The sequence below is a fragment of the Crocodylus porosus genome, unplaced genomic scaffold (assembly GCF_001723895.1).
Source record: "Crocodylus porosus isolate Cpor-Errol unplaced genomic scaffold, CroPor_comp1, whole genome shotgun sequence".
NCBI classification, from domain to species: Eukaryota; Metazoa; Chordata; order Crocodylia; family Crocodylidae; genus Crocodylus; species Crocodylus porosus.
In genome coordinates, this window is record NW_017728949.1 from 4,292,288 (window position 1) to 4,316,609 (window position 24,322).

At 41.5% G+C, this 24,322-nt stretch overlaps 1 protein-coding gene across 1 annotated transcript in view; it reads right to left on the reverse strand.

Moving 5' to 3' along the window:
- The window catches only part of RAPH1 (Ras association (RalGDS/AF-6) and pleckstrin homology domains 1), an 86,279-nt gene extending 62,458 nt beyond the window's left edge, over nt 1-23,821 (reverse strand). Inside the window, exons 1-3 of the mRNA XM_019553660.1 lie at nt 23,683-23,821; nt 20,838-20,943; nt 14,876-15,387 (exon numbers count right to left, since the gene is read on the reverse strand). Coding sequence (XP_019409205.1) covers nt 14,876-15,387; nt 20,838-20,943; nt 23,683-23,802 — 738 coding nt within the window. The 5' untranslated portion in view covers nt 23,803-23,821. The remainder of the gene's footprint in view (nt 1-14,875; nt 15,388-20,837; nt 20,944-23,682) is intronic.
- Between the last annotated feature and the right edge of the window lie 501 nt (nt 23,822-24,322).

Genomic DNA, 24,322 nt, shown 5'->3' on the forward strand with positions numbered 1-24,322 from the left:
GGCACAGCGGCAAGGCAAGAAGGAATGACAACTTCCAATTCTAAACTGTCCGTTCTGAAAAAGTGGAAGTTTCATTTCCTGGCATCAAGCTCCTCTATGAATTTCACAAAGCTCCATTTTTCTTTCCTTTAGAGTTATATAGCAGGACATGTGGTTTAAAGAAAACTAAAGGAATTGCTTAGACATTCTAGAATGTATTGCTCAGCTGCCCTGTCCTTCATTTTGGTCATCTGTTCCAAATTTGGTTTCTGGCAATGTGCAGACTAAGAATGAACAAGTAATCTGTTGCTGATTTTGTATAGATATATCTCTCTCCTCTCTCCCCCAATACAAATTGCACTTTAGTCAACATTTAAATTCTAAGAGTTTCAACTGGACAAAAAACTGATACATAAAACAGGAAAATATTTTATCATCATGTATTTTCAACCTTTCTATTAATTAATCTTAGCTTTCACAGACAATTTTCAAAAAGTGATGTGCCTAACCACCTTTAGGTGCCTTATACAGATATCTTTTGATATCATAATATAGTCAATCTCATTTCTCTGCTTCTCTGTGAAGGTTTGGGTCCTTGATCCAAGCCTGCCTCCAGTGAAGTATATATTGCATAGTTCTTCTTGGAAACATGATTCATTTGGAGGGCCTTTCTTTGTTTTAAGAGAACTTCTGGGGCTTAAACTCCTGTTTGACTATTCATTTCCCTTACCTGCGTTATGAGTACAAAAAAATATATGTCTGAACATACTGAAAATATTTTTAGTAGGAAGCCTTTTTTGTATCAAGACACTTAAATCGGTTATGAAAATAGATTCCTCACAATTGGAGAGCTCATAATCTATTTTTGATATATTACCCAGATCATCTAGATAGAAGAACTTGGATTTATAAGGAAAGGACTATTTGTATTTATACAGTACACTGTTCCAAATTGTCATCTTAATTGATAGGAGTTTGGGAAAAAGGAAAAGTGATTTATCTAACTGAGACATAATAGAATAAAGTGTCAGAATGTTTAGAAAGGTCACTTTACTGGGGACAACTGTCATATTAATATTAAATGCTACTCCATTGTCCTTAACATCATTAATCAAAATTTTTTATGCACACTCACTTGGATTCAGCTCAACTGACTACTACAGCTATTAATATCTATAATCTCTGTGCAACAGGAAAAAGGCTATAGTTTAACTAGCCTAATTAGAAGTTAAGACTTGAGTTGGGTATCTTCATCCTAAAAGGTGAAAGAGTTGAGCACTGGATTGACAACTGCTTAAAATCTCTAGAAGAGCATGGAAGGAAGAGAAGAAGCACAATAAGCACAGCTGTATTTGAATTTTTATGAGGCACTCAGATACTGCCGTGGTGACCATCATAGATGTTTTTGTAACCGAATAGAAAGGTATCCCAGTACTGATTTGCATTACCAATGAGGAACTCTTGGCTCTTAAGAAATGGCAGTAGATGTGGACCAATTAATCTGGGATAGCAGAAAAGTCTGCCTGTTCCACCCCAGTATATATCAAGTGTTCCATCTTAGGTTTAGAGGAATCTGTTCACCTGTTTTCAAACTTTCTTTATTTTTTCCAACAACATGATGTGTACTAACATGTCAATGCTTACTCAGGATTTTGTTAGTTTCAAGAATAAGCATGTTTTTATTTCCCTCTCTTACTCCTCTTCATAGTTTTTAATGGATATAAAAAGAAGCAATTTAAGGTGAAAGAGAAATAGTCCAGAATGCTGCCTCCTAAACATTTTAATGTTGCAGAAGTGGCAATATTTATCCCTAAAAATAAATACAGTGAAAATATAGTTCATTTTCTAGCAAACAGTACACTAAAGAGTGTTTACTTTGGAAGTCAAATGCAAAATTCCTTTGTTAATATCAGTTTTGCAAGCCAGTTGTGATAAAGGCGTAACTTTTTTTTTTTATTTAACTGGAAAGATGCCACTTCCATTAGCAGTGCACATTCTAAAGCTGAACTAAACAATTGGTTCAGTGCCATCTCAAAATGGAACAATGTCGCCTACTGAATCAAATTCGCTCATCAAGGAAGTTTTCCTGGGAGACTTCCAATACAAGTACAGACCCAAAAAGAGCCTCCCTAGTTTCTGTGATCTGAGACATATCAAAGGACCATGACTGCAAGCATGGAAACAAAAATATGTAACATGGATATTAAAGATGAACAGTTAACAATAATCAGGATATTAAACATGAAAATATTAATTGAATCACCAAGGTATTGCAGCAGTTCAAGTGTAACACTATTCATTAAACAGATGGAAAGAAAGAAGGAATAGTTAGGCTTCCAGAGCTACGCACCAACACCAAAACAAGGTTCAATTTCTGTAAATCACAGAGTACCATGAATTAAAGGAAAATTATTAATTTTTAAATCCATTTGCAATCAGTTCAAGTTTTGACAGTATTCCTGGAAGACAGTCTATGAAGTAGTGAGACCCTGTTTCAATACATCTCCAAGTTTCACTTCCTTTTCCATTTTACTTCACATCCAAAATCCTTCAAATCCCTCACAGCAGTTCTCTTCCCTCAAAATTCTTACATTTCTCTTTAAAACAAAAATTAAATTCTCAGTAACAAAAATTCTCCAGAAAGGGCTTCTTTCATAAGCTACCTTATTGGTAGCAAATCATACAAAAAGACTGGAGTATTGGTCTGAATTAACTACCTGTGATGAATAGCTAAGGTATTTGGATATCACAATGAATAAAACAAGTTCCTGAACACATCAATATGTAATTTTTTATCTTTAATACATCTGGAATAAAAACTTGGCATGGAAGTCTCGTTTTATTTTTATTTCAGCAGTATTTGAAAACTGGACTGTTGATATTTTTACTGCCAACAAAGCTGAAAGTCAGAATAATGTTTCAGGATGATGGATGTGCACAATTTTCCTCTACAGCTGAATACATAAACATATATTTTAGACACAAACACACATGATTTTTCAAATGTAGAGGAATCTCTCTCTCAAACAATTTGTGACAAACTGTTCAAGGGGGATGGGGAGAGATGGATAGAAGGAGGCTTTCAATGCCATGTCTTATACTTAAGTCTTTCAAGATGCTAAATGTTATTTCTAAAACAAAAACAAAAAACAAAAAACAGGAAACATCTTAAAATACTGGCAACCCCCACTTAACACTGTTTTGCTTAGTGGTATTTCACTATAATGCTCATTTTAAATTTATACACGATCTCACTTAGCGCTTAGCAAGTTTCATTATAAAGCTCATGGTTGCTAAATCTGGTCATTAAAAACAGTTGCGGTTGCCATCTTGGGTCGTCAAATACTTTCAGCTTCACTTAACGCTGGGTTTTTCAGGAACCAATTAACAGTGCTAAGCGAAGGCTCCTTGTACATGTTCCTTAGTGTACAAAGTCAGCAATGGCAATGCCCTAAGAACTGGCAGAGAGCAAGTTCAATTTAAACCCCAGTTTACATCCTAGTCTGTTTTGTTCAACATCCAACAATCAGCAGTTGCGATGTAAACAAAGTTAAAACAATTTGTTTAACCTCCTCTATTTATATAGATTAAACAACTAACCAATAACAAAGCAGCTCGGTCACATTTTCCTCCGAGACTACAGGTACTACTCCACCTTCCCCCTCCCACCTCCCTCCAGCATGCCCTGCTGCCTTCTGATTCCTGTTGGGGCAAGGATGGGCAATTATTTCGGCTGGAGGGCCACTTAAGTTTTGTTGAGCTGTCCACTGCAGCAAGGGTAGCTCCGCCCTTGACAGCTGCCCTAAGCTTTGATTGCCATCTTAGGACTGGAAGTCCTGTCCTCTAATCCCTGACCTTTGCCACTGGACCGCCCTCCCCTTGCCTGCAGAAGTAGTCCTTTTGAGGGAGGAAGGGGCTTTGCCATCACTGAAGTAGAAAAAAAAAATTATATACTAAAAATCAAACACCTACTATATACCATATTTTAATTTTATTTCAAAAAATATTTTTGTCCTGATTTATGTGCATTTGTGTAGGTTATATAGAGGTAATTGCATAATAGCTCAAAATAAAGTCTTACTCATATATGTTGTATGTGGGGGGAATGAGTAGGGTTTGTGTGTGAGCATGTGCGGGGAGAGTTGTGAGTAGGAGGATTGTGGGTGTGAGAGAGCAGGGGTGAGGAAGTATGTGGGGGAGGATGTGGTCAGAGGTACATGGGCTCCCCAAACATGCTCCCCTCCAGTGGCACACAGTCCCCATTGCCAATGGCGGCAGCAGCAGCAGCAGGCCTTCAGGGTACTCATGGCCCATGACAGGCAGAGCTCCCCAGCAGCGCAAGACTCCAGCCAAGTTCCAGGAGCTGCATGTGGCATCAGGGAGTGGGGCCAGGTGAAGTGCTCCCCACAGCAAATGTGCAGCTCCCAGGACTCAGGTGGAACCATCTCTCCAAGAACAAAATATAATTGCTCTGGGAACCAAACTTTAATTTCACTTACATTGTTTTGTTTAAATTAAATTTTATTTTATTAACAGTTTTAAACAAAAATTGGCTTTATTTATTGAACACCTCATATTTTGACTTAATTTTTTAAACATCACATGATCCAAAGCTTTGTCTTCTTATTAAAGATTACCACATATGCTAAGATTTTTCCCTGATGGAGGTCTGATTTTCAGAAGCTTGTTGAACTTTATCCCTACTATACAGTTGGTCCAATAAAAGGTAACACCCTAAAAAATCCTTGCCTCTTGCATAATGTCTGGACCATTACAGCTAAAACATCACTCTTACACTACCATATGAGATTTTTCCCACACATAGTGAATTCTGGTGAGGTACCTAGGACTATTTCAAAATGCATAAAGGTTCAATCTGCCCCAGTTTCAACGTTTTGTTCCTCTGAGAGAAGCTAAAATATGAACAAGTACAAAAAGAAATTAATATATGTACACTATGTACAGCTAAATGATGTTATACTGAAGACTGTAAGTCAACTCCACTTTGCAAACCGGGTTAAAAATTGAAAGAACTTTATCATATTAAAGGGAAATGCTGTACTGTGTCAGAAACCAGATGGCAGGCTTCATATTTATCTGCAACCTCTTCATTCAGTACACACAGGACAGTAACAATGACCGCCCATAACTAAAACCTTTCACCAAATGTCAGACATAAAAACTAGCTGGCTGGTCATGATTTATATTATTCTTTTCCATTCCATCTCTACTACTTCCCTCTACTGCTGTCTAATAAACAATTCATTGCAAGAAATCTTCTCTGGGGTGTACGATTAATCAATCAACCACATTCCTTCCTTTTATTCATATTATTATATTTATATCACTTACTAAATTAGCAGCTTTACTTACAAATTATGCCTTACCACCTCAGATATTTCAGACAGATCATTTTGATCTGTCACTCGTTACATAAGTAAAAGGCAGAAGCACCAATCAGGTTGTAATCATGTAAATACAAGCGTCAGTTAAGAAAGCATTTTAGAAATAACTCAGGAAAGACCGAGCTGCAACTTTCCAATTGTTTAAATGAGGTTACCCTTTTTATCTATGCAAGAAGTGGTTACAGTGGAGGGCCACACCCAGAGAGTAGTACTGTATGGGTCATTTTCAACCTGGAGGGATGTGGGCAGTGGGGTTCCCCAGGGCTCGGTCCTCAGGCCCGCACTGTTCAACATCTTCATCAGTGACTTGGATGAGGGGGTAAAAAGCATCCTGTTCATATTTGGTGACAACACTAAGATGGGGTATGCGTGCACGCTAGAACGGAATAGGCTACAATCAGACCTAGACAGGTTACAGGGGTGGGTGGATGAGAATAGGATGGGATTCAACACTGACAAGTGCAAGATGATGCACCTGGGGAGGAAGAACCAGCAGCATACCTGCAGGCTGGGGAACTCCCTTCTCATCAGTGCAGAGGCAGAAAAGGATCTTGGAGTCGTCACTGCCAAAACGAATATAGGCAGGCAGTGAGAGGATGCAGTCAGGAAGGCCAACACCCCCTTGTCCTGCATCCACAGATGCATCTCAAGCAGGTCCAGGGAGGTGATCCTCCCCCCTCTATGCGGCACTGTTCAGGCCACAGCTGGAGTACTGCATCCAGCACTTCAGGAGGGATGTGGACAACATGGAGAGGGTCTAGAGGAGGGCCACGCGCATGATCAGGGGGCAGCAGGGCAGACCCTACGAGGAGAGGCTATGGGACCTGAACCTGTTCAGCCTCCACAAGAGAAGGCTGAGGGGGATCTAGTGGCCTGTTACAAACTAGTCACAGGGGACCAGCAGGCACTGGGGGAGTCCCTGTTCCCCGAGCAGTACCAGGGGTGACTAAAAATAACAGTCACAAGCTGGCAGAGGGTAGATTCAGGCTAGATATCAGGAGGCGCTACTTCACGGACAGGGCAGCTAGGATCTAGAACCAACTTCCAAGAGAAGTGGTGCTGGCTCCTACCTTGGGGGTCTTTAAGACAAGGCTAGACAAACACCTTGCCGGGGCTGTTTGACCCCAGTACTCTTTCCTGCCATGGCAGGGGGTCGGACTTGATGATCTGCTCAGGTCCCTTCTGACCCTAACAACTATGAAGCTTGGAGAGGGGACTACAAGATGACAGAGAACCCAGAGAACTTATGAACCTACATGCTGAATTTCCCTCTACCCCCAAGTCAAGGTATCCTTAGAGGCTTTATTTGGAGGGGGGGAGGGGTTAGGGGGGTCTTTAAAAGTCCAACTCTTGAGTATAACAGAAAAGTCCCATGTCCTTCTAGATTAAATTCCATATTAACCTTCTATAAAACTAAAAAACTATGTTTGGTTTTATTTCATGAAAGTCTGATTCTCCCTCCCTCAATTCCCATAAAATGTGGGGGTAGGAAGAAGAGGGCAGCAGCTTAAGAACATGCAACTGCTTCAGAGGACAAGGAGAGGATGTCAAAAGGGCAGAGCTGCTAAGTCATTGAACCTCCTTGTAAAAGCTATTGTGGCAAGAAGGATTTTAAAGGGCAGCAGCCTCAGGGACAAGTTGGGAGTAAGTATTCACAAGAGAGAGAGGCAGATAATAAGAAACTAAACTCAAGGGGACAATGCTCTTAACAAGGTAAGAAGGGGCCAACTAAAGAAAAGGTCTTTCTCTTGGCATCTGTACAAAGCAGTTCTCGGCCTTGTTTCCTCACTTCCCTTGTAGTTTTCCTTCAAAGACAATGCTGTCCAATCCTGTCTGATCAGACCATCTTCTGTCCTTCTGTTCATGATGAAAGTCATAGAAAAAGACAGTTTTGTGGGCCTGGTGCTAGAATTAACTTTTAATTTTCTGCCTTGGGAAAGTCCCTGGATATGAGCCAAAGTAAGGCAGGTGATGCATCCTCCCCCTTAGGCACAACTGCTTAAAACAGGTAAGTTCCCCTATCCTGCTAGAAAGCGATTCTAACAGAAGCCCTCCAGTTTTACTTGGATGTGTATTGGGCCCAAAAAGGAGAGAACATTAAAGATGTTCATGATCTGCCCAACAAGGCACTCGCATTTGACCAAATCTTTCAGGGGTTCATCTAAAGGCTCTTACTTGACACCCTACACTGAATAAGGGTGTAAAAGCTTAAGTTCCTTCCCAGTCCAGACCTGTAGCTAGAGGAATTGCTTTATTAAGAAAAGCCATTTCGAAGGTTAAGACATTAGGTTAAGTCATGGCGATAAAAAGGAAAATCACAAAGGGCAGACATTTTTTGGAAGGAGCAAAAGACAACTTTTGGAAAAGTCAAGAATTCTCCCAAAAGATTTTACTGGATAATGAACCATTAAATGAATAATTAAGAATTTAAAAATTTTACAGCAACCCCTGCGTAGCTTTCCAGAGGATCTACTGTTTCTTTGCAGTTGTGAAAGTGAATCTGATGTATCATCTACCACCAGTCACAACCAAAAGGACACCTCCTCTTCTTTTGCACCTACATGGTTTCACACTTGTAGTCAGAGATGTTTGGGTCAGAGAAGCAGAATTTATTTGGGGAGCCAATGCAAAGATCCAGTATCGGGTCCCTATTTTTTACCAGACAAGCATACTAATAGGAGCTATGAAACTGGCAGCCACTGGTCAGTTTAATAGCTGCTAATGCAACAGGAACCCCAGACTAGCTCAGAGACCCAAACAGTAGCACAGTTTGCACTGCCCTAAGGCTGCCACTACTCAAAGACACTTTCAAGAACAGACAGTCAATGCCTGCCTTTACCTATAAGACAAACAGAAAAATCCCAGGAGATAACACACTTACTTCAAAATAGTTAAGTAATGGTTTTGCAAAATTAGGGTAAATTTTTTAACATAGGATTCAGGAACTTCCTCAGTGTAGTGAGATTAAATAGATCACACAAAACCTGAGAAAACAAAGCATTCGTACTGAAAGCTAGCTGCAGACACTACTATGCCAAAGAAGAGTAATAGGATTTGGCACACACACTACTCTCAGATAAACTGATCCTCGTATCTTCCTCAAAGAGAGCATTCTTATCAATTTATCTGGGCAGAGAAACAATAGATGCATTGTTAGGAGAAGCTGCCAGTCTACTCATCTTAGGAGGAGTGGTTTACAAGGCCAAGATACTTCGGGTTCTCAGTCTTGCAATCAATGGTTGTAAAAGCAGATGAGACAAATGCATGCAGCAGAATGGACTGTTTTGCTCCTCACACACAGCAACATTTTGCCCACCTCTTATCTGCATGCTGTTCCATTGAGTCATGAAGGAGCAGTCATCTGCTTATTACTCAGTCTATCCTAAGAACTGGAAAATCCATGAGAAGCAGAAGGCAGGAGCAAGCTGTCTTTGAGATACCTAACTGATACATGATGCATATCATTCACACAGTGAGAACTGATACCAAATTGCTGAATCAGTTGCTGAAGAGTTAACTAGCAAATCTCAGATCCACATTTGATTATACTCTGTATACAAATACAAAAAAATTCCACTTAGGTAATACTATCTTCACCTCAAAATGAATCACAGTCACAGGTAATAACTGCTATATCTCTATACAACTATCCAAAAAACACATGATAGGGGAGAGATTAAGAAACATTTACATTAGTATTAAGAAATACTAAGAAAAATGCTCCATTTGGGGACTAAAACAGTACAAGTTACTATACATAGAAGCAACAAATTAATCAATTATTGAAATGTTTTTAAAATGGACCAAAGCTTTTATAAAGAAGAATAGCCATTCAGTATCTTTGAAAGATTTTCAAATGCCTAATACATCAATTTAGACTACAAAAATGAATTTACTGGATTAACAAATGGCCAATATCAAATTGAGATGCTTGGTGTTTTTAATATACCAAACACTCTTGTCCACCACCTAAAGCACAGCTATTCAGCATCTCATTTCTGACACTTCTGTTTGGAGTCAGCATCTAGTATCGCACAGATGGGAATCTCTGTAACATCAACTGATTAGGTTCCAAAACCAAGAAAACTTAACACCTCCATTACTGATCTTCAGTAGACTGACAACTGTGTCATGTGCCCACTTAATTGAAGAGCACCAAGAAGTTCTTGATTGCTTCCATGATGCGTATGAAAAACTTGCACTTGATGTCAACTTAATGAAAACCAAGGGCACTTACACACATGCAGGGAGCAGACTTGATTAAGCATGTAAACTGCCATGCTCTGGCAGCCTCGTGCAGCATGCTCTGGCAGCAGTGCAGCATGTCTTCACACAGATAAATGGTGGCGGTGTGGTTTGAAATAAAACACATTCAATGTGCTTTAGTTCAAAGTGCTCCACTGCCATTTCCTCAGCACAGGGATGCACTGCTAATAAACGTGATGTGTGGGTGCTTTCAATTAGTGCAGCTCGCTAATAAAAAGCCCCTGGCACAGTGTCAGGAACACATAAAAATGCCCCAAGATACTTTCACCAACTTGCCCCAAAACAACTAGCTGCTCCTCCCCATCTTACAATTAGAAGGCAATTCTTGGAAAATGTTGAGCACTTCTCTTACCAAAGCAGTCAACTTCCCCTGAAAGTAGAGACAATATTCACCAGACAAAATCTGCCAGTGCTGCTTCTGGATGTCTCCAAAACTGAGTCTTTGACGATCATGTCATCAGGACGCAAACCAAACTTCTCACCTACCATGCTGTTGTTACCCCTACTGAGTTGTATGGTTATGAAATGTGAATGACGTATCAGAAACACTTGAAAGCTTTGGACCACCACTAGCAATGACGCCATGTTTATATGGCACTAGCTTTGTAGGACAGGACATGTCATAAGGATGCCTGACAACCAGCTCCAAGAACAGGTCCTATATGCCCATCTCACTGATGGTCACCATTCAGAGAGTGGGCAGAAGAATTGATTCAACGACACCTTGAAGGCATAATCTGAAGAAATATGATAATAACATTACTACCTGGGAGACTTTACAACTGAATTGTCCCCAATGACACCATGATGTACAATAAGGCATTGATAATTTTTAGGAAACTCACCTCACTATGGAGGTGGATAGATGAGAGAGACTGAGGGAAAAAGAGCGGTGACCCAAATCACCAGGAACTACTTCTTCCTCATGGAACTATTTGCCACGTCTGCAGTCAAACATGTGGATCTTGTATTTGCATCAAAAGACTCACAGATAACTTTCCCTTCTTACTGGAGGGCTGTCATTCTCATATCGAGGGACTGCAACTGCCACTGACTGAAAATTTAGTACAGGCCAATCAGAATGTAAGACAGCAGGCACTACATTAACTGTGAATACCATTTCCTCAGCTTCCAAGAAAAAACAAACTGCTGTTAACCATTACTAATTACATAACTGCATAACTATTAAAACATATGACTTCTATAATGTTTGACTTCAAGCAAGTCAGTGTTAAAAAACAGAACAAACAATCAGCAATTTAGTGAGGATTTGCTATTACTTTATTAGATTATTTTTAACACTGTCATTTTAAAATATATCTGTTTAAGGTAAATACATCACTGGCATCTCTTTCAAAATTCTGCATATATATATACACACACCTCTGAAACTGTGCTCGCATCCCAGTTAGTTGGGAAACGGCAAGCAGTGAAAATAACCTGCAGGGTGGGAAAGTGTCTTCCAAATTTTTCAGCTGTAGTTAGGGTGGTACTGGAATTCTTTTCCCCTTAAAGGTCCCTAAGTAAATTAAAGTTAAGACTTTCCTTTCCTTTTCCATGTCCTTCTGAGAAGGTATTTAGCAGAATTTGCATGTTTGTTGGAATCTGATAGGTGGTGACATGAGCACTTCTGCTATGGCCTCAAATATGTGACCTCTGGGCTGTCAATCATATGCCTTAGTCCCCTTGCCACCTGAGCCCCCCACCTATTATTCTTGAGAAATATGAAGCAAACAGATAACAAAAGCAGCAGTACACTAATAAATTAAAAGGACAGAAAAACGACTGCAACCCTCTGATCTTCAATTATACATGAGGAAGCATTTGTAAGCATCTTAAAAAGGAAGTTTACAGGAAGGAGAAACCTGGACAAACCAACTAGGGAGGAAGGTAAGGGTACTGCTTGGGCATGCAGGGATGAAATCAGGAAGGCCAAAGCACAATTGGAGATGCAGCTAGCAAGTGACATGAAGGGTAACAAGAAGGGTTTCTACAAGTATGTTAGCAACAAGAAGAAGGTCAGGGAAACGGTTCCTTACTGAATGGGTATGGCAAACTAGTAATTCATGATGTGGAAAAGGCTGATGTGCTCAATGCTTCTTTCACCTCAGCCTTCATAGGCAAGGTCAGCTCCCAGACTACTGCACCTGGCAGCAGTCTAGGGAGGAGGTGAGCAGCTGACAGTGGTGAAAGAACAGGTTAAGAACAGGTCCATGGGGCCAGATGCGATGCACCTGAGGGTTCTGAGCAAGCTGGCCAGTATAAATGCAGAGCTGCTGGCCATTATTTTTGAAAAGTTGGGTTGACTGGGAGAGGTTCTGGATGATTGGAAAAGGGCAAATATACTGTCCATCTTTAAGGAAGGGAAGGAGGAGGATCTGGGAAACCATAGACTAGTCAGGCTCACCTCAGTCCCTAGAAAAATCACGGAACAGATCCACAAAGAATCCATTTCTAAGCACTTGGAGGAGAAGGTAGTGATCAGGAACAGTCAGCATAGATTCACCATGGACAAGTCATGCCTGATAAACCTGACTGCCTTCTATGATGAGATGACTGGCTCTTGGATGTGGAGAGAGCAGTGGCTGTGATATACCTTGACTTCAGCAAAGCTTCTGATAAGGCTCCCATGACATTCTTGCAAGCAAGCTAAGGAAGTATGGGTTGGATGAATGGACTGTAAGGTGGACAGAAAATGGGTTGGATCGCTGGGCTTAAAGGGTAGTAATCCATGTCCAGTTGACAGCTGGTATCAAGTGGAGTGCCCCAGGGGTCAGGCCTGGGGCTGTTTTTGTTCAGTATCTTCATCAGTGACTGAAAGATGGGATGGAGTACGACCTCATCAAACTTGTGGATGACACCAAGGCCGGCGGGGGGGGAGGAGGGAGTAGTCAATACACTGGAGGTTAGGGCTAGGATTCAGAGACTGTGACAAATTGGAGGACTGGACTAAAAGAAATCTCATGAGGTTTAATAAGGACAAGTGCAAAGTCCTGCATTTAGGATGGAACCATCCCACAGACCAGTCAAGCTTGGGTACTGACTGGCTATGCTGCAGCTCTGCAGAAAAGTATCTGAAGGTTACAGTGGACAATAAGCTGAATGTGAGCAATAGTGTGTCCTTGCTGCAAACAAGGCTAATGGCACACTGGGCTGCATTAGTAGCAGTGTTGCCAGCAGATTGAGGGAAGTGATTATTCCCCTTTTTTCAGCACTGGTGTCCACTTTGGGCCCCAACTACAAAAACAGAGTCTAGTAGACAAACTGAAGTCCAACAGAGGGGAATGAAAATGTTTAGGGGCCTGGTGCACATGACTTCTGAAGACACTCCTAGTGAACTGGGCTTATTGGGCACCTATACATGAACAACACGTGTGTAATTGCAGTGTGTTGGAGCAGAGTTAATTAAATGAATCTGTTAGAGCATGGTAATTACCATGCTCCAGCAACTCCAGCATCTTGTGCATCAGCATCCATGCACTGAAAAATGGTGGTAGGGGTGCTTTAACTAGAGCTTATCAAAGAGAAATGCAGATGCTTAACATTTTACATAAACATCAAGTATAAACATAGGCTTGACAAGTTAATGGCCTTTAGCCCAACCTACAACTTGTAACAATATAATTTTGTCACATACTCCCCCTAGAAGAATTATACCTTTGCTACAGCTTGAATTGAATATAATAGCGTTTGAACTCAATTCATTATTTATAAAACCAAATTCTATTTGGTCACATTATCTCTTTTGAAGAGAACGACACAAAGATATTTATATTACTAGAGCTGGTTAAATGACAGCTAGGTTTCTTTTCAACACTTACTAAAGTTAGTTTCTAGCATCATTAAAGACTTAAGAATAATACTCTTACAAAAACCCTGATTCACAGGAACATTTTTCTACTTCCTTATTTCCACCTCAAACTTACTGGGATTTTTCTGAAGAAATGTATCAGTGCTCAAAGAACAGGCTATTGCCACAAAGACAGACACACTCATGCGGCACCAAAAACTTCACAAAATCTCTCATAACTGTAGGGTTAGATGGTAGTTGACGTTTCTTCATTATGGATGTTTCAGGGAAATGACATGCTGGTGTAAATGTTATTGTTACTTTCTGTGCAAGAGATACAGTATTTAAAACTACTGAGGGAAAAATGTTTGCAAAGATAAGCTGAGATATAAATATAAAATTTCAAAGATACTTGATAAATAGCCATGTGTTTTTACACACTGCATCCTTTACTGTAAGACTTCTTTAACCTGGGGTGGTTTTCTACTTAAAGATAGCTAGTTTTTGATAAAAGTCACAAGCATAAAGGCAAAGAAAGAGGAAGTCAATCTGGGATACTTTCTGAAGAATGTGAGGGAAGAATAAGACAGAAGAAAAGCCACTTAACATATGAAAATGGTAAGAACATTACAGCACGTACTTTAAATTCACTCGTATTTTATCACTGCTACAGATTTCTGAAAGTTACTATACTGTTATACAGCAATGCATGCTAGTTCATATGAACTGCATAAGTTATGTCTACCAATATAAAATATAACTAAAACAATTCATAGCACAAATTTATATATATTTTCCAATCAAGGGGTATACAAAACAAAAGGTATAATCTCTGGGCAATGGCATATTAAAAGCTGCACCAATTTGTCTAGTTTTAGATATACTAAGATTAACTGAGAAGCAAATGAAGGACTTTCTGGAGTAAAATGACCAAGTCTACCACATCCCTATTAGTCTCCCCACAAATATTTTCAAAAGTTCCTCTTTAAAACAACTACTAATTATTCATTCTTATCATGATTAATACTAAAACCTTGAAATATGTACATAACAAGCTTGGTATACTCCAAAGTGAAATAGAATATTGTTTATGTCATTTAATTATACACAGTAATAAGATGCCAGATTGTTTTGGATTGTTAAAACTAGTAACTTGTTTACTTATAATGCTGAACCCATTAAAAGATTACACTAAGTGAGAGAAATCTTCCAAAAAGGCCTTGTACCCCACCCTGTAAAGATTTTCTTTTTAAACCAAGAGATGTGTTCAGTGTTCAATGTTCGATGCTGAATATGCCAAAAAAAATCTCTTATTTCAACCCCCACAACAGTGAAGATGATTAGCCAAGTTTAGTACTACAGCAGGACTTAAAAACTTGTAACAAAAAAGTTTAAAGAAAACAAATAAAACCTCATTACATTCATAATACTTTACCTCTGTAACTGGCTGCCCTTGCTGTGTCAGATCCAGTTCCTGAGGTCTTGTCATCTTATCGATATCCAAAGAGTCCATGCTGGAGGCTGCAGAGGTGATGCTGGAGCGGGATGAGTTACTGATGGAACGCACTTCAGCATCACTTACTGTGCCAGCTGATGCTGTCCTCCTATGCTGAGCAGTAACTACAGGTTTGGTATCTTCAATTACCGACTGCTGTGCTGCTTCATCCATGCTCAAGGAGGCCTTCTCTAATTGTGCGGTGATGTCATCCAAGGAAAAATTGGCATGTGGAGGCTTAGTAACCTTACCAGATGAGGATAACCCTTTCATACTGCTATGTTTAGAGGCAGGTCGACCAGGTAGTTTTTGAGATTTTGCTTCTGTGGCCACCCGTTTCACTGAAGCACTATTTGCTGACTGGGACCCAATGCTGCTGAGCTCCTGCTCAATGGAACAAAGATCAGCCATGAGGGCATCCAGATCCACAGTCTCTCCTTGATTTAGGGCTTCTGAAATGAACAAGAGGCGTTAACATGCTGATGATCAGGGATCCAGGTTTTCCCCGATAAAAAAAACTACAAATTCTCCGATTAAAAAAAGCAAATAAAAACCCCAAATCCATTATTAAAATTAAAGAACCCCGACAGCCCCACTTTTGCCTCTCACTTCTCCCCCACAGCCCTTTCCCCTCACCCACATCCCCTGCTCCCCCAGCTGCCAGGGCTATGGGGCTGCAGCGAGGGCAGCAGCACAGGGTTGTGCCCTTCAAAACAGTGGCATGCACAGGAGGTGTGTCACCAGGACAGTATGGGGCTTGCAGCAGCGAGGAGATCCCCATGCAGCCCTACTGTTCCCTGCCACCCGGGGTCAGGCCCACTGGGCTGCGGAGGTCTTGGGGAGGGGAAGCAGGGCATTTGCCTGAGCCCACAGCCTGTGCCTGCCCTGCATACAGATCTGGGGGGTATGGGTTCCCCCTGCTCCCCAGGAATGTGCCTAGCAGTGGGGAGCCCACCCTCCCCCTCCCCTGGATGAGACACCTGTGGCCCCATCCTGCTCCCTGCTGGGGCCCTGCAGCCATGCATTGTGGCCCAGGGCCCCAAGCACTGCCTGGCTGGGCAGCAGCCCCAACCCTGCCCAGCTCCCTCTCTCTCTACAGGGGCCTCAATCCCCTTCTCCCCACCCCCACTTACCTGGTGGAACTGCTCTACAGGTTGCCTGGGGCCATGTGCATGTACATGCACGTGGTACCCCCATCTCACCACCTTCCTCCCACTCCCTCTCAGCTCCCTGCAGGCTGGAACTTTGTCAGCCTGCAGGGAGTTCATTGCAAAACTGTGAAATCTGTGGGTTTCTCTGGTAAAATGAGAAATCTGCGTTTGCCTCCAGTAAAAGGTAAAATCCGGTTTACTCCGTTTTTCTGTGGTAAACAGAAAACCTGGATCCCTGCTGATGATGAACTAATTTCTCAATCCTGCTGTGCAAGCACTATCATCATATGCTATGGACAGTGCAGAAGCAAAATTATTTATACCATCCTGACCTTATGTCCATCAAAACAGAGAGTAGTTTTACAAAACTGGATGTTAAATACATTTGCCAATGCCATTCCAGTAACAGGAGCCTACAAATAGCAGTAAAGTTTTTAGATATACTTAAATTGTTAAATAGTTCGTAACTAAATTTGCAAAGCAGTCCAGGGATTTGGGATATGCATTTTCCATTAATGGAAAATGGAAGATTTGTAGCCAACTCCCTCATAATTTCAACTCTCAATTCTTTTTTCTTTTTCTTTTTTTTAAGTCAAAATGTCCTGTATTTTCAACAGCATAATAGGCAAATCAATCCAAGGAAGTTTTTTTAAAACATAGTTTCGAACAAAATATCTGCTGAACCTAAATAACCATGCTTCCTTATTTGTAGTATTTAGGAGCATTTAAATTCGGTTTAATTTGAACCAGCAAATAGAAGCCTGTTTAATTGATTTAAAAATCACCTAGAACAGTTCAAAGACGACCTGGAAAATCAGGTACTCTTCTGAACTGTTTCACAGTGTATCCATTCAGTGCTGCGCATCAAATATTAAGCATTCTGCAATGTGGATCTGATGACTCTTCCGAGTATCCCACACCACATTGCTCCTCGTTACCACCTTCTCTCACCCAACATGCACACGCCACTCTTGTACATAGCCAGAACTCTACTGCCCCTCTTTTTTTTTCCCTTTTGCTGACATTTTTAAATCGATGAGGTCCCTTGCACTGCTTGTTCAATAAAAGCTATCTTTCTAACAACCAGCTGTGTCGTTACTCTCAACTCAACTGTGGCTCTTTATGATGCTCCCCCTCCCCCAGCTCCTGGAAACCCAAAAGCATGGATCCAAGCACACCCCAAGTCAGCAAGCACACTGCATATTTATGGTCAGTTGCAGGCTACTGAAGTTTACTGAATTCATGAAGGGAAAGGAGAGCAGAAAGTGAAAATGCCTCCAGCTACAGGTCATCCACCCCCTGGAAACCCCAAAGTATAGGTGCAAGAACTTCTCCCTCCTACACCTCGCCCACTGCAAGGCATGCTGGGCTGGGGCCTCACTCCCACCCCTGGTATCAATGCCTAAAAGGTGATGACACCTTTTTAAATTCCTTACAATACTAGGGCACTGTACATGTGGACACCTGTGATCAGCAACACCTTTGAACCAATTCCCAAGAAGTAACATTTCAGAATGGTTTCAAATGTCCTCACCCTTAAAAGATGGTGTTCCCTGTCTCTCACAATGTAGGTTAAGACATAAATTCAGTCATTCGTTTTCATGAAAAAGGTTACCAGAATGTCTGTCCTCTACAAGTAACCACATTTTCATTATCAGCCATTAGGTGGAGACAGAGTCAATTGACGACACTAAGAACTCTGTGTCACAAGCAGGATAATACAATATAAAATTACAGAATTAGGGTCGGAAGGGACTTCAGGAGATCATCTAGTCCAATGCCCTGCTCAGAGCAGGACCATCCCCAACTAGATCATCTCAACCAACGCTTTGTCTACCCAGGTCTTAAAAACCTCCAAGAATGGAGATTCTACAACCTCTCTGGGTAACCTGTTCCAATGCTTTACTACCCATCTAGGAGAGTTTTCCCTAATAGCTAACCTAAACTTCCCTTGCTGCAACTTGAGACCATAGCTCCTTGTTCTGTCATCTGTCACCACTGTAAAAAGTCTAGCTTCATCCTCTTTGGAATAACCCTCCAGGTAGTTAAATCCCCCCCACCCCCCCACTTCTCTTCTCAAAACTAAATATCCCCAGTTCCCTCAGCCACTCCTTAGATATCATGTGCCCCAGCCACTTAACGATTTTCGTTCCCCTCTGCTGTACTCCAGCTTGTCTTTTGGACTGCATTTTTTTTTTAACTGGAAGGCCAAAGTGGACATAGCCCTCCTTATGTGGCTTCAGCAGTGCTGAACAGAAGGGAATTATCACTTCCCTCAATGCTGCTGCTGGCAATGCTCCTACAAATGCAGCCCAGCATGCCATTAACCTTGGTCTTTTTCTGCAGAGATGCTGGTTAGCCAGTCGGTCCCCAGTCTGGACCAGTGTGTAGGATCGTTCCGTCCTAAATGCAATATTTTTCCTCATCAGATTTCTTTTAGTTCAATCCTTGCTTTTGTCAAGGTCTCCCCGAATCCTAGTCCTAACCTCCAATGTACTGACTACTCCCCACCATCTTGGTGTGATCTGCAAGCTTCCTGAGGGTGCACTCCATCTCATCTTCCAGGTCACTGATGAAGATACTGAACAAAAGCAGCCTGACCCCTGGGGCACTCCACTTGATACCAGCTGTCAACTGGACATGGAGCCATTGATTACGACCCTTTAAGCCCAATGATTCAACCTGTTTTCTATCCACCTTACAGTCCATTCATCCAACCAGCCTGTACATCCCTAGCTTGCTTGCAAGAATGCTGAGAGACTGTATCAAACGCATTGCTAAAGTCAAGATGTATCATGTCCACTGCTCTCTCCACGTCCACAGAACCAGTCATCTCATCATAGAAGGCAATCAGGTTTATCAGGCATGACTTGTCCATGGTGAATCTATGCTGACTGTTCCTGATCACCACCTTCTCCTCCAAGTGCTCAGAAATGGATTCCTTGAAGACCTGCTCCAAGATTTTTCCAGGGACTGAGGTGAGGTTGACTGGTTGGTAGTTCCCCGGATCCTTTTCCTTCCCTTCCTTAAAGATGGACAGTATATTTGCCCTTTTCCAACCATCCAGGACCTCTCCCAGTCAACCCAACTTTTCAAAAATAATGGCCAGCAGCTCTGCATTTACACTGGCCAGCTCGCTTAAAACCCTCGGGTGCATCGCATCTGGCCCCATGGACCTGTACATGTCCAGATTTTCTAAATAGTTCCTAACCTGTTCTTTCACCACCGTGAGGTGCTTACCTCCTGCCCAAACTGTGCTGCCAGGTGCAGTAGTCTGGGAGTTGACCTTGCTTGTGAAGACTGAGGTGAAAGAGGCATTGAGCACTTCAGCCTTTCCCTCATCATCAGTCACTAGTTTGCCTCCCCCATTCACCCGATCTTCCTTTTGCTGCCAACTTTCTTGTAGAAACCCTTCATGCTATCCTTCACATTCCTTGCAAGCTGCATCTCCAATTATGCTTTGGCCTTCCTGATTTCATCCCTGAATGACCAAGGAGTACACCTATATTCCTCCATAACTTATTTTGTCCAAGTTTCCTCTTCTTGTAAGCCTCCTTTTCTGTTTTTGCTCATTAAAGAGATTGCTGCAAGTTGGTCTTCTGCCATACTTGCTAGTCTCCCTGTGTGTTGGGATGGCTTGATCCTGCACCCTCAGTCAGATTTTTTGAAGTACAACCAGCACTCCAGGACTCCTCTCCCACTCAGAAAGGCCTCTCAGGGAATTCTGACCATCAGTCCCCCAAATGTGTTCAAGTCTGCTTTTCTGAAGTTGGCAGTCCTGACTCTGCTGCCTCCTTCCTTCCTTTCCTCAGGATTGTGAACTCAATCAACTCAAGGTCACTGCTGCCCAACGTGCTGTCCACTACTATAGTCCCCACCAATTCTTCCCTGTTCGCAAGCAGTAGGTTAAGAGCATGGCTCCTAGTTGGCCTCTCCAATACTTTCATCAAGAAGTTGTCCCCAACACTCTCCAAAAATGTCCTGGATTGCCTGGCCACTGCTGTACTGCCCTCCCAGCAGATGTCACGATGACTGAAGTCCCCCATAAGACCCTGGGCCTGTGATTGGGAAACTTCTGCTAGCTGTTTAAAGAAGCCTCAACCACCTCATCCTCTTGGTTTGGTGCTCTACAGCAGACACCCACCGAGACATCAACCTGGTTCCTCTCCCCTCTGACCCTAACTCAGGGACTTTCAACAGGTCTATCGCCAGTTCCACACTGGAGCTCTGAACAATCATACAGTTCTTTTACAGAGTACAACTCTTCCGCTTCTTCTCCCCTGCCTGTCCTTCCTGAATAGTTTATACCCATCCATGACAGTGCTCCAGTCCTATGATCTATCCTACCAAGTCTCTGTTATTCCAATTAAATCATAATTCTGTGACTGTGGAACGACTTCCAATTCTGCTTAGTTGTTTCCTAGGCTCTGTGCATTTGTGTAGAGGCACCTGAGGTTACTACCTAATTGCCCTACTTTCTCAGTAAGAATGAGAAGTCCTCCCCCCTCCTGCTTGTATTTCCCCCAGGTCACCCACTTCCTCACTTAGCTCAGGGCTTCAGTCTTCATCCCCCAGCGAACCTAGTTTAAAGCCAATCAGGATACGATGTCTTGGTATCAAAATTCTCTTTGTATGGATGCTGTCTTTTAATGTTGTTATTACATTAGGATTTTGCAAGATCTTTACTTACTACTAGAAATAATATTCAGTCTTCAAAAAATTTGATATAGTCTTAACATAGTTTAACTTACCATTCAAATTGTACATGGAGAAACGATAGGAGAAATTGGCAAGATTGGTTTCCTGACGAAGAGGTGATTTCTTTACTGGTTCCACCGGCTTATCTGTATCCAAACTCTAAAAAAGGTGGAAAAAGTGAGAGAGAGAAAAGAAGGCAGATAAAGTTTGTATTTGGCATAACAGGAGTTGATGGACAAACAAGTCATAAAAAATGGGTGAAAGTTTCATCTCAGTGAAAGAAATGTAATCAGAAAATCAAATTATTTTTCTAAGTAACAGGATTTACAGTAATTGGAGTGGATAAGTTCTTGGTCACTATACTACCAAGATTTAAATCACCTTACTGTTACAGAACAAAGGAGGCAAAGTATATTTTTCTCCTACCTTACTTTTTTAAAGCATTACTCTTACTGAGAGGAATTTCTATAGTTACCTGATCCTTTTTAACTTAACTCAGAAAAAGCACAACACAGTGTGAGATAAAATGAATGACTTGATGTATTTACAGGTAATATTATCCAGAAGTTATTATCCCCAGCTAGGACTAAAGGGTAAGAATGAGTTCACTTGAGCATCATCTGGTCAGAAAGAAGAGTTACTTATCCTATGGTAGGGATCTAGCCAGGACCCATACTGGTCTAGACATTGCCTCTCCCCAGTGACTTCGCTTATCATATGGTAAGTGTGACTCTTTCAGATGCTTTTGTCCACATGGATCCCACTGTAGATGTGCACGTGCCTCATACATGAAATACTGAAATCTTTGACAGCCATGTTTTTTGAGGGCCATGCATAGAGTGAGCCTGCTTGTGCTCTGATACAAGGACATGAAAGGCAGAGTAGCAGTGAGCCAGCCTCAGTTCCCTTGCAGTTTGAAACTGATGGCTGAGGACCTTGCAAAGTGAGGATGACTGGAAGCTCCTGAGATCCCAGCTGATGAAAATTATTCCAATACTGACATTTTTCTAAAGGAGAAGGAGGCTGACTGAACCTTTGTTAAGTAAGCTTTAATGTTTGGGATAGGGCAGGTGATAATCCATTGAGATGCACAGAGTTATGCATTTCAATATCCTCTGTAAAGAAATAGCCTGATAATCAAAATGGCAATTTATTTGTAGAAATAGACAAAAAGACGTTCTGAATGGTTTGGTTCTATCAGCATAATAAAACAAAGTCCTAGGACACATCCCATGTGAACTGTGGTTTGGGAAAAGACCACAAAATAAGCTGAGCATTTGGTTTAGTTAGTATTGTAAGCCTACCTTCAGAAAGAATGTCTGTAGATCTCAGCACCACATATACCTATGTAATGCCCCGTAAGGAAGTTGAAACGCAATCACCTGAAGTTCAATTTGTCTTCTAGATGAAGAAATACCCTCTAAGATAATCATTTCAATAGAAGTGATACAAAAAAAATTTCAAAGGAGGCTCAAAGTCAAGTTCTGCAAGTCTAAGGAGAACCACGTTAATGTCACAAGCAGATGAAGGTTCTCTGACCAAGGTGTGGATATGCAATAGCCCTCTGAGGAACTCTGATACCATTGCATGAAAGACATATAAGAGGCCTCTGAAGCATTTAAGATTGAAGGTGGCTGGTAATTAGGACTGTGCAAAGTGGCTAGTATTTGCTTTGGATTTAGATTCAGCCTATTTGGGGGACAGCAATTAGATTCAGTGATCTGAATACATTTCAAATCTCAGTCCTGAAGCGATTTGACCGAATCTGCCCCACACTGTGTGGGAAGGCTCGGTCACAAGCCCCCATCCCCCACCTGCTCCCCCAGCCCCCCAAAAGCCCCAAGGCAGTTGGTAAGTGGTGGCTTATTTATTTATTTAAGAGCCAGGAGCTGGGGCTGGGCAGAGCAGCCATGGCAGGGGGCTGGGAGAGCGGGCAGGGGTCAGGGGTCAGCCCCAAGGTCCCCTCTCCTGTCCTCCAGGTGCCCCTCCCCCACCCCCTACTTACCAGCATGGAGTCCAGGTCCAACTCTGAGAAGCCAATCACAGAGCACTATCAGCTCTATACTGTGACCACTGATGGGTCAAACACATATAGTGATGACAGTCTATAAAGCTGCTATAAAACTTTTGGAAGATGAAGAGTCAATAGAGTTATGCAGAGCCAAGTAGTACCAAGTCAGGACCTTGATAGCTTACAAGCATAGTAAAGAAGGGCATAAGTCTCCTGCTCTTGCTTATGTAATACATCATACATACTATCTGTTGGAGTTTTCACTGCACCTATTTGAAGAACAGGTAGGAAGTTCACGCAAGCAGAAGAAACTTATCTGAAGGCAATACAGACTCTTTTAATGGTCTCTTGTTCCCTACACTACTCTAGTTCTGATAGGGAAGTTGAAAAGTCTATCCTCAAAGGAGTGATGTTTCACATCTAACTTCCTGAACTTTGTGTTTGAACTTAAGTTTTAGCTCCATCCAGCCTGCACAGGCACATATGCTGCCTGGGTATTTAAGTGGGCTCACAGGGATTTTTTTTTGTGTAATGTTCAATTCTAGGAGTGTGAAGATGAAGATTTCTTCACAAAGTTGGTCAAAACACCTGGATTTAAAGTTCAAGAAAAACAGTGGTTTAGACGCATGCTAGATTTTGTCTTGCTGCTATAGGTAGCAAAAAAAGAAACTATGGGAAGGATGTTCCTCTGCAATCCTTTATGCCTTTGCATTGGAGCACAATAGGATGCCTGACAGGTGCTGCCACTCAAAAGATTTTTATGTTGTACGTATGTTGTCTGTAAGGTTGTATATGCACTCTATACTGACGCTGATATATGTACGCGTCATTTAAAAAAGGTTTAACACCAGTATAAATTACTTATTGAAATGCTTGCATCTGCTGACCTGCGTAAGTTTATCCAGCTCCCCAAGCCAGGCCCCAAACATCTTATCCAGATCCTGGTCTTCCTTATCACTGTCTTCTTCTGCACCATGATCAAGTTCTTCATCTGATAACTGATCCATCTGAAACAGAAAAAAATACACCAGTTTAATTATATTGAGCATTTACTTAGAAAGCAGTAAAACTTTCTTAATAATTTGCAAACATTTTTCAGCACTGTACTGTACAAGACAGTACAAAGAATAAGGCTCTTACTACATGGCTATCTACAATAACATTACTGCATTGGGAAAATTCATTGTTGAATAAAATCATGAGAAAAGTTATGTTTTATAACATTCAGATTTCACCAATAAGCCAATAAAAACCATGCAACAGATACAGTACATTTTGTAAAATATGTAAAACATGTTGTAAAAGTGTATTAAGTCTGATCATTTTTCTGCACCAAGTCAACATATTTTTTGGTTTTACTCCTGGCAAGGTTAAATATGCATCCATTAGAACACCATGTACAACAAAGTGAAATTCAAGTTCCATTCTGATCCAGTGCTCCGTAGTTGACTTTGCTTTCTTTTAGACTCAAATGCTTTTTCACTGCATTCTGGTTCAACTGCGTTAAGGCATTTAGAATGTTGCACA